The sequence below is a fragment of the Vicia villosa genome, linkage group LG4, assembly GCF_029867415.1.
Source record: "Vicia villosa cultivar HV-30 ecotype Madison, WI linkage group LG4, Vvil1.0, whole genome shotgun sequence".
Classification (NCBI taxonomy): domain Eukaryota; kingdom Viridiplantae; phylum Streptophyta; class Magnoliopsida; order Fabales; family Fabaceae; genus Vicia; species Vicia villosa.
This window is the reverse complement of record NC_081183.1, coordinates 158242986-158254216: the sequence shown is the minus strand read 5'-3', so window position 1 is coordinate 158254216 and position 11231 is coordinate 158242986. Positions and strand designations below refer to the sequence as shown.

Sequence of the window (11231 nt, the reverse complement as noted above, 5' to 3'; positions counted from 1 at the left end):
GCGGCAGAGGGATTGACAAGAATTGTAAATCAAGTTGTGAGTGGGGGGTTGTTCTAGGAGTTTAAGATTAATGGTACTGATGCTTATAGTCTCTTGCAATTTGCTGACGACACGATTATTGTGGGAGAGGCTTCGTGGAAGAATATCTGGAGTCTGAAGGCAATACTGCGCGAATTCGAAATGGTTTATGGATTGAGAATTAACATGTCTAAAAGCAAATTATACGGTGTTAGTGTGGATCAGTTTTTTTTGGTGGCTGCGACGGAATTTTTATCATGTAAAATTGATTCCATACCATTCAAGTTCCTTGGAATAATAGTAGGAGGAAACCATAGAAGAGTTGAGTTCTGGAAACCAATAACTAGCAGCTTGAGGGAAAAATTATCAAAATGGAAGGGTTGAATGTTATTGAATGTTATCTGTCCTTCTTTAAAGTTTCGTCCAAGGTTGTTAAGGAAATCGTCTGCATTCAACGGAACTTCCTATGGCAAGGTCGGCTGACAGAACAGGAATTGTGTGGCAAAGTTGGAAGTCCTTATGTAGATCTAAAGCTGATGGTGGTTTTGGCATTACAGATGTATCTCCATTCAATAAGCTGTTGCTCAACAAATGGTTGTGGAGATTTGGAGCGGATCATAATGCAATTTTGGATGAAACTTTTACACCAAAGGTATGGAAATGTTTTTAATAGGCTGTGGAGGGATGATGAGAACTTACTAAACTCTAAAGATTCGCTACGGTGGAGAGACCTTATGTCAATTAAGGGATCGATCCTCAAACCTAGGTTCACTCAATGGGTGACTTGGAGGCTTGGTGGTGGGGGTGCTATCCCATTTTGGAATTCGAAATGGATAGTTGGGGGCTACACTGAGGAGCGTGTGTCCAAACCTGTACGCCATTGTTACAAGAAGGAATGCGTCGGTGGAGGATAATGGTTGTTGGATTGGTGAGAGATGGCATTGGAATATAGAGTGGAATTGGGATCCGTATAATGCTGAATTGGTCGCAGAAGCTACATTATTGGCAGGAATTCTTATGGAGGTTAGTCTGGTTCGGTTAGAAGAAGATGTCATGATTTGGCCATTTGGTGGTGGGAATGGTTTTTCTGTTAAATCTTTCTATGACCGGTTGTTGCTACTTAATGATGAGGATGTTGTAAATGAGAGCATTGCATCATCTCTGAAGATTGTATGGATGGCGAAAGTCCCGCATAAAGTAAAAGTTTTTGCTTGGCGTTTGCTTCATAATCGGCTCCCAACCAAAATACAACTTGCAAGGCGTGGCATAGAATTTTCTGCTAGCGAAAAACAGTGCAACCTGTGCAGTTCGACTAGTAGTCTTGATGATATACCGCATTTGATGTTTAACTGTGAGTTTACTAAGAAAGTGTGGCAGGCTGTTTATTTATGGCTTAATTTGCAGGGAAACCTTGACTCTTTGATGGATAGCCATGTACATTTGTGGGACTTCTACCATAACTTGAAGGAATGTAGCTAAGGGGAGGGAGGCATCAATTTGGTTTGCTGTAACTTGGTGCTTATGGAAAGCTAGAAATGGCATGATATTCAATAATGAGATTGGGGATGTGGAGGAAACTATTTTCAAGATCAAGATGTATTCATGGTGGTGGACTCAAATAGAAGGAAAGAACCTTAATTGTAATTTCTATGAGTGGTTTAAATATCCTCTGAATTATATTTGAGTAGGCGGTTGTTTTTCGATTGTATGTTTTTTTTATATTCGGGTTTGAGTACCCCTAGTACTCCGAGTTGAATATAAAATTGCTTATAAAAAAAATCATTTGGCAAGATCTCTAACACTAAAAAAAATAAAATTAAAAGATATAAATTGAAAATTGAAAAGTATGAATTATGAATCAAAAGTATAAATTGACTAAAACCATAGATCATGGAACATACACAAAATTGGAAATAAAAGTAAGGTAATTTCACGGGTTCAACTTGACGTCTTGCACACGAAAAGCGATATTTTGATCGAGCTCGCTATTAGTAGTTGACGTCTTGCGCACGAAAAACGATATTTTGATCGGACTCGCTATTTGTAGTTGACTAGCGATACTTTGAAGTATTCTACCTTCTAATTCTTTCCTTTTTTTCTTCTATAATAACAAAAATTATATCATTTAGTTATGTTATTTTTATTATTAATTTTTAATTCAAAGTTGTTATAAATTTAGATCTAATTTGTTTAATTTGATTTAAGGGTTCTATATTAAATTTTATTTAAATATTTAAATTAGAATTAAATTATTTTAAATTAAGATAAAATTCAATTATTTAAAGAATAAAGTAAAACTATGAATTAAATTTATTCAATGAAAGGTAAAATTAAAAGAAAAACATATATCTAAACTTGGTATTCCATTTATATATAGTGATATATAATTTGGATTTGATTTGTGTACATTAACCTAACAATTCAAATCAATTCAATTCGCACTTTAAAATTAAATTTATTCATCTAGATAAATTAAAAATAGAAAATAATAAATAAAAATATTAAACAAAAAATAAAAAAATTGAAAGAAAGAACTACAAACGTCAAATAATGTATTTTTCTTTTTGAAAACAAGTCAAATAAAGTATCAGTTCGATAACGTTCGAAAATTTTTTCTTACAAGAAATATTTTATTGCATAAAACGAAAGTAATAAAAATCTTCTTTATTCGGAAAAATAATATCCAAGTAATTAATAACTATCCAAATTTATAAAGAAAGAGTAACATACACAGACCAAAATCTCCTGCATAAAACTAGACACAGTGAAGAACTTTCAACCGTTGATATAAACGCTTTAACAAAGGCAAAATCAATCTAACGATCAAGATTCACCAGATCAAAAAGTGCGACTGTAGAAAAAAATTCCAAATTTTCAAGTTTGAAGATAAATAAATAAAACAGTGTCTTTCATCTTTCATAACATTACACAAACTTGTCTTTCGCGCCACAACGATTTCTCTTCTCTTCTCCATTAACATTCATCACCGTTTCGTTGAAACTTCGGTTTCAGCTTCTGGTAAAATTTGAACCTTTTTTTTTATTTTTTTATTCTCTCGTTTTCAATTGTTATCTTCTTTGATATTTTTGTTGTTAATTTTTGTTTCCGTTAGTGTTAGTTTAGCGATTCAAAGATGATTATTCTCGTTTATTTTTTTCGTCAATTTTGTTATTTCGGACTTGAACAATTATTCGTTGGATTTTGTTTACTGTTTTATCGAAATAATTCTTAATTAGACTTTACTCTATTGAATTGTGTCCTTTTCGCGAAGAATTTGCGGCGAATCGATGTTTAATACATAAAAGGAATAAGATTCGATGCGATTTTTTTATTTTATTTTTGAATTTCTGACAATGCAGTAATTATTAAGTGTTTTTTTTTTTTATTTAAAAAATGTCTGTTTTGATTGGTGTAGGATTATGATTTTTTTTTTAGGTTTTCTTGATGGTGGATTTTGTAACTGAATATATGGATTGTGTGTTTGATTGAGGGAAGATGAAGGAAAGGATAGTAGAGAGATAATTTTTAGGTGTCTATTCAATTTTGATTGTTTTCCAATATTGGTGGATTTGAACCGAGAGGACTAAAGTTTTAGATTTCAGATGTATTAATTACTGAAATATTTTTACATGAAATATTATGACAGTAAATTTTATAATTTAATGGAGATGCAGTTGCTTGTAATAAAGAATCATTTGTCTGCCATGTCATCAAAATAATTTTAATATATATGCGTGATTTGGAAGAATATACGTCGTTGATCGGTTGTCAGTGTAAAATTTTCTCTAAATTTTATGGGTGTAAAAAAATAAATTAGCATTATCTCTCCATTAATATCTTCTACTTTACTTGTGAATCAAGTAAGAAAAGTGTCATTAAGTTTTTCTCTCTCCTACATTAAAATCACTCACCTCTGCATTGCTTCTCTCCACTCTTTGGATCAAACAGACTATGAGATTAATGACTGTCCCTATTAGTATTGTTAAATAAAGGCTATAGCGGCGTTTGAACAAATTTTCCATTATTCCGCGCTATGTAGCACCTATTATTCCGCGAAAAGCTATTTAGTACCAATTATTCCGCAAAACGCTATTCAGTACAAAATATTGTCAAATAGCGGCACTATAACAGGTTGCATAGCAGACCTTGAATACACCGCTATCTTTTGCGATCTGCGATTGACCACATTTGCTAGTATTCAATTGAAGGAAATAAAATCGGGGTCAATATTTTTCAATTTTGTATTGATTGAACATAAATAGTTCGCTTTTATTTATTAGGTACATATATATAATCTCCCTGTTTCTTCAAGGTTTGATCCTATCAGACCTGATCAAATATATCTTGAATGTTTGGTCAAGTAGTCGATGAACGTCTTACGCAACTATCCTTCTGTGGAAAAACACTTGAAGGGTCTAGGATTGTTTTTTGACATTATGTACGTTATCATAATGTGTTTTGATTTATAAACAATTATTTATTTAGGAAGCTGCTGGATTCGCAAGTTTCTCGAGCTTGATGGGGAAAGAAGAATTCAATCCATTTGGGAGGCCTTACAATTTTATTGCGCCTCAAGATGTTAGTAAATCGTGTTATGGCTATCTTAACTAATTTTCTGAATGTACAGTCTGCTTATGGTTATAGCTGATATGCTTTATATTATTTTGATATTTCTTTCTAACAGCAAACTCCAAACCAGCCTATGCCCCCTCATTGGTCTACAAATATGCAGGTGTAAAACATTTTCTGTTCTGAACTAATTTGTGATCGTATTTTGGCCATGTAACCCGCGTCTCGTACGGAAAGGGAGAAAACTGACTCATTTATCTTCTTTTAAATTTTAAATAGGCTTATTACAATCCTGGGTCTACTTCAAATCCCTTTTATAATCCACTTGCAGCTAGCCCTTACATGTATCAGCAGTACATGTGGCAAAATCAGGTAATGATATACATATAACTGCATCGTATGACAGTTTCTTTCTTAGAGAAGCCACCTGCTGCATTTTCAAATTCTTTATTGTTTGGTGCAGGCAAACAATGCACTATTTCACCGTGATGCCCTAAATGATCCTGCAAGGCTCTCCAATAAACCTCACGTAGCTAAGGTGAACCTAACCTTTCAATAAATGTATTTGTTGCACTTCATTAATGTATTTTATTCTCGCATAATTGCTATGGAATTCATTTTATAGTTAGTATATATTTAGTAGAATTTTCGTATTTCTTTAGGGGCGGGGTTGGGTTTAGTAATTACTAGTGGATGGATTCAATGAATGTTTGTTCATCCTAGAGAAACTTCCATAATGAATTATGTACGAGTTTGTATATTCATATACAAATGTTTCTGCATTTTCGTCAGGATCCTGCACTGGCCTTTTCAGGAACGGCTCGAAGGAATGTCGGAGAAGGAAACTCGGACTTCAACAAATTATTCATCGGAAACTCACTAAGTTTAATAACTGGGGATTCAAGAGAATATGGAAACCCATCTTCAGCACCGAAAAATGATAGGGATGGAACCTCAATGAGGTACATTTTGTTCTTGTTATTTTGGTAAGCATGTTGATAACATTTTTCCTGGCCTGACTAAAAAACTGTTCACAGTGTACCAAGTGGAAGCAAGATATCACCGGGCGAAGAACAAGAGGGCACTAACAATGTATGTTGATCTATTAAATTTTTATATAAATATGTGGTTCATGAATTTAATACACCTTTTGTCACTGTTATATTTAGAAGTTAGAACATTTAAGAAATTAGATTTTTATAGATGCTTCAACTTATTCTTTAGTACAGGTCATATGCTTAAAATCTTCTGCATAAAAGTCTAACTATATCCTTTTTGTGGCAGGTTTTACCTTTAAGCATGACACTGAAACCTAACATGATTATTGGGGATGGTAAGATTATGAATTTATCTTTTGATCAACTGAGTAATGTAAATTCATGTTTTATTATTTAAAATTTGAATGATCAGATGGCGACAAGTAACAGAAATTGTATTGCAGTTCTTGCAACTAACAGTCTTGCTTCTTTCCTTGTAGAAAATCCATCTGGGCTGACTCAGAATTTAGAGACTTTGGTCAAGGAATCTGATGCTGATGAAAATGCTGATACTCAACTGAAAATTCTGGTACTAAAACCTTTTCATACCTGCAACCTAAAGCCGTAAATTTTTGTGTTAGCTAAAATATAAGAACAATTAATTTTTACTAAGATAACTCATAAAATCTCTTTTGAATCCTTGTGATAAACACACATTCGATGTAGCTGTAAGTTTGGACTTTTGTATCTTAAATTTTACAGCATTTAATGCTAATAATCAACTGCATAGTCAATGTTGAAATATAGTACGAAAGCAACCTAAAGAAAGAAGAGATGACATTGACTAGCTCCTCCTTTATATTTCTTTAGATATATCTTATAAATACCTTCTCTCTGCAATCTACATAAGCCATTTATAATTACCATGGAAAAAAATACATAGGAAAAAAATATTGCATTGTTGATTATAACATAAGATTTTTTTTAATGGTGTTGGTTATAACATGTGTTTTATGGTCTATAGCTCATTCTCCCTCTTTAACATGTTCCCTCATACAAGAGCCCTTTTTGGCTTGAAGTATGGGCTATGCATACAGGTTCTCTTAGATATTGGAATTAACTTCATAAAGTGAGGAATGTCTAAGGTGTATAAGCACTTATTACGCCCTAATTGTAGTCAATATAGGGCTTGGATCTTTTCCAATAAGTTCAAACTATTTGGTAGAACATAACTTTATTTAAAACTATGAAACCTGATATGGATATGAACACATCACTGACATGTAGAGATTAGAGATATATAATAATATGAGAAAATGAAAGGGATCGTGATTAAATGTAAATTCACATATCTGTTTTGTATGGGTGTTGGACTCTGATAAATGTCGGACACTCGGACAAGCCTTCGGTCTATAGTGTCAGTGTAACAGATTTAGGAAGACAAGGCTGTAAAAAAAAACTATACTTTTTTGTGAAATTTTCTATCAAGGCTTGATTCTCCTCATAAAAGCATAAGCTATTAAGTTACAAACATTAGATGCCCCATTGACACATTGTATGTATTGATATTTAAATTGTTGGTTTTCTATCTCGAATCTTGTTAGTTATGCTTAAGTTTGTTGGCTGCCATAGTTTCTCTGTCTACCTAGTCCTATAAGAAATCAATATGGTCATTGCCATGTCGAATTGGCAATAGTTATAGTATTTTTTTTTTTTGCAGGCCACTGATCTTGTAAGAAGTTGCATTTTTAACATGTCTAAAAAATTTCTCTAGTTTGCATTTTTTTTCTTTCTACATTTTATTCCTGTCATTTATGAGCCTTTCATGTGAAATGCTACCATCACATTCCTGTCGGTTGAATATATTTCAGAAAGTAAACTCCTTCTTAGGGTGGCCAAATTTGATTCTTAAATATTTTTCCGCATTTCTTTTGACAGGAAGGTGATGATGATGTAAGAAAAGAAAGGAAAAGACAGTCAAACAGGGAATCAGCTAAGAGATCAAGGATGCGAAAACAGGTACACACTAGACCATGACTGGTGCAATGCAGCCGGGTTTTTTTTTTCCGATATAAATATGTATCCTTATAATTACCGAAAATATTAAAATATCTATGAAATCGATAATGGTTGGATATGATTCACAATGTAAAAAATGTTTTGGGTTCGTTTCCAATTGTGCATCTCATCTTTTAGTCCAAATGTTTTTTCAAGTCCTTATTCTACTTTTTTATTTAATAAATCATGAAATAGTGATCTAATTAAATAGTTGAGACAACATAAAACTATTAATTAGTCAATGTTGTCCTATTTTTTCTACTTTGCATTTTATTACTTTCTTGTTTCTATTTTCCTTTGCTGTTTCCTGTGACCTCATGTCCTAAACATGCATTCAAATGGCAGCGACAAATACAAAACGAACCACATGCCTACCCAAGATACTTGGACTAATTTGGAATTTTATAACCACTTATTTATTAAAGCCATGACAGAACTCTGCCAGCTAAGCTGCATTTTAGACACTATATATATATATATATATATATATATATATATATATATATATATATATATATATATATACTGGTAATTATTGAGAGCTAGATTTCAAAATATCAAAGAAACAGTGTTTTAACTTGGTTGGTTATGCCACATGGCCAGCTAGGTTGATCAAAAGGATACATCTCCTTCATTGATGACCAGTCTCATAGACATGCTTATATTAATAATCTAATTTATAAAAGACGTAAGCTACAAGTTTCCTTATTATGAACTTATGGCGCATTCTCGACAACCTTTCCCTTTCTTAGGAACATGATTGTACGTACGTGGTTATGATTAAACACGATGGCCTTTATGACATCGATTGATCCATGTAAATGAACCCACCTAATGGAAAAGGAAGAAAAATTTGTTGTTATTATTGGTGTATAATCATAGGATCTTGCCTTGCCAAAAAGCTTAACAGTATCTTTGATTACCATTGTGGAAGTAGCAAATTTTACTTGTTCTTCTCATTGACTTTGTTTTACATCTCTTCTGAATTAGTTACAGTTTCCTCTAGGAAACATATAAACCTTTATAATTTTCTTGAAATTTGTATTTCATTTGATGTTCTCATTGTTTGTGCCTTGGCAGCAAGAATGTGAAGAGCTATGTAAAAAGATTGACACTCTTAAGGATGAAAATTCCGTCCTTACGCAAAGGCTTGTTACACTTTCTGAGGAATGTCTGGAGCTCACCAATGAAAACAATTCCATTGAGGTCCGTCATTTTAATTCTCTTGTTTTTCTATGCAACTTTTCTTTTTCCACCCATTGCCACTAAATCTTGCGATAAAATCCGGCCAAAATTTGTTTCGCCCGAATTCGAACTCGGGTTCTCCCAAACGATTCGTTCTTAAGTGGAGTTCATTAACCACTTGACCGCAATCAATACAAATTGATTCTAAATACAGAAAAAATTGTTTTAATTGATAGAAAACTCTTTGCATTATTACTGGATTTATCCCATTCTAAGTTCTTTTCTAAAACAAAAAAAAAAATCTTTAATCTCTCCTTCCTATTCTTTATAACCACTGATCTTTGTAACCAAGCTAGTGCAACAATTGTCTAAGGAAGTTACCTAAGCCGAAGATGTCCATGTTCATTTTCTTAAATGACTAGTATTTATTCAAAGCTTTTGATATTGGTTTATAAAGAAGGTTTTCATTATTGTGCTTCTCAATGCTCTATTTTCAAAGATTGCCACTAATTTGATTGTGATTTGATGGTGGAGCAGGAAGAGCTAGTTAAGAGGTATGGATCAGAATCAATTGCAGATTTATTGCTCATGAAGCCTGTTTGACATTGTTTCCGGTGGATTCCCAAAAGGAGTTTGAGATGGGAAGCATCATACAACTGATCAGAATCTATTATATATTTTTATTTGGGATGGAATTGAATTTTGACTGCTTTAAGTTGTCAATCATATTAGACATAATGGTTTTTTTTTTGAAAGGACATAATGATATATTTTGATCATTAATAAAAGATATTTTTTATCAATTATGAGGATTTTTCTTTGATTATCTTTAAATGATGTCTCATTAAGCTTAATTCTTTATTTTTAGGTGTTCTCTTGAATAAGAGCAAAAACACAATCACTCTTCACTCTAGTGATACACACACATATTTGTTCAAGCTTTGTTCTTTCACTCACACACTTTGTGCACTTAAGAGAATTGAGAGAAGAAGATGGAGATAGAATTTTCTCACAAAACAACTTCTTAATCACTAAGTAACCTCCTAACACTATGAGTTATACATCTTTAGCACACCACCTAATTCATTGTGTTTAAGTTTTCTACATCCATCATGCTCCTAAACTTCTTGAACAATTCAACCTGCACTACTTTGGTCACGGTATCAGCTATTTGATCTTTAGTTCTATAGTGTTACAAACATAGCCTTCCATTGCTTACTTGCTACCTAAGATAGTGAAACCTCATCTCTATGTACTTACTCCTTCCATGTGCAACATGATTTTTGACTAAATTGATGGCTGATATGTTATCAATCTTCATAGTCATAGCTCCATGGTCCTTGTCTTCAATTTCATCAATAAAGTTCACCAACCATACAACTTGACAAGCACAAAGTGAGGCTGCAAAGCACTCTACTTTACATGATGATAAAGCAACCACATGTTACTTTCTTGAGTTTTAAGCAACTGGTACACGACCTAGCATAAACACATATCCTGTTATAGATTTTTTTATCATCAGCATCACCTCACCAACTAGAATTAATGTATCCAATAAGCCTTCACTCCATTCCTTTATCTACCGTTGGAAACAAAATTCCATAGTCCAATGTGCCTCTAAGATACCTTAGTCTATCCTCTTTGTGGCGGCTGCAATATGTGACAATTTTGGTTTTTGCATGAACCTACTCACCATTCCTACACTATATGCAAGATCAGACCTTGTGTGAAAAAGGTACCTCAGTGATCCAATGAGTCTTCTATATTGAGTTGGATCAATGTCACCCTCATCTAAGTTCTTTGTCAATTACAGCCTTGGTTCAATTGGTGTTGATGCAGAATTACAATGTTCCATCTCAAATCTCTTGAGTATCTCACTAGCATATCTTCTTTGGTGCATCATCAATCCTCTTCCACATTTGTACAACTCAATACCAAGGAAATATGAGATGTTGCCAAGACCAGTCTTCTCAAATTCCTTCATCGGGTCCAATTTAAAATCTCTAATTCTTTCTTGCAGCAGCTACTTGTGATCAACAAGTCATTTACATAGAGGCATAGTATTGTCGCGACGCAAAAAATAGCCAAGCGTAAGAACGCTTGAAATACAACACAGAGTCGTCACTGAACTTTATTTATTCCAAAAGAAAAGGAAAAATATCGATAAAACCCTAAAAAGAAAAAGTCGTCGCAACCAAAAGCGGGTTCGGAAGTCCATTATGCAAGGGGAAGATATTAACACCTCTCACATCTGTTGCACTCAATGGGACCAATTTAGTTAGTTTTACGAAAGAGTTTTATTATGGTGTCTGACGAGACATTGAATCTTGCTCCTACATATTCTCAGGTGCGATGGAAAACTCAAGCCTATGTAGTTCTTAGTAGAAAAACCACGTATATGTTGATTGATTTTAGGGAGTGATG

The 11231-nt window shown here is 33.2% G+C and overlaps 1 protein-coding gene across 1 annotated transcript; it reads left to right on the top strand.

The window, feature by feature from the left end:
• Positions 1-2946: 2946 nt before the first annotated feature.
• On the top strand, positions 2947-9604 carry LOC131600089 (G-box-binding factor 1-like). The gene is made up of 12 exons (XM_058872317.1): positions 2947-3036; positions 4504-4596; positions 4703-4750; positions 4867-4959; positions 5051-5125; positions 5380-5549; positions 5625-5679; positions 5872-5920; positions 6065-6153; positions 7503-7583; positions 8703-8828; positions 9345-9604. Exons 2-12 carry the CDS (start codon positions 4537-4539, stop codon positions 9408-9410), a joined length of 912 nt encoding a protein of 303 aa, XP_058728300.1. The 5' UTR covers positions 2947-3036; positions 4504-4536; the 3' UTR covers positions 9411-9604.
• The last annotated feature ends 1627 nt before the right edge of the window (positions 9605-11231 follow it).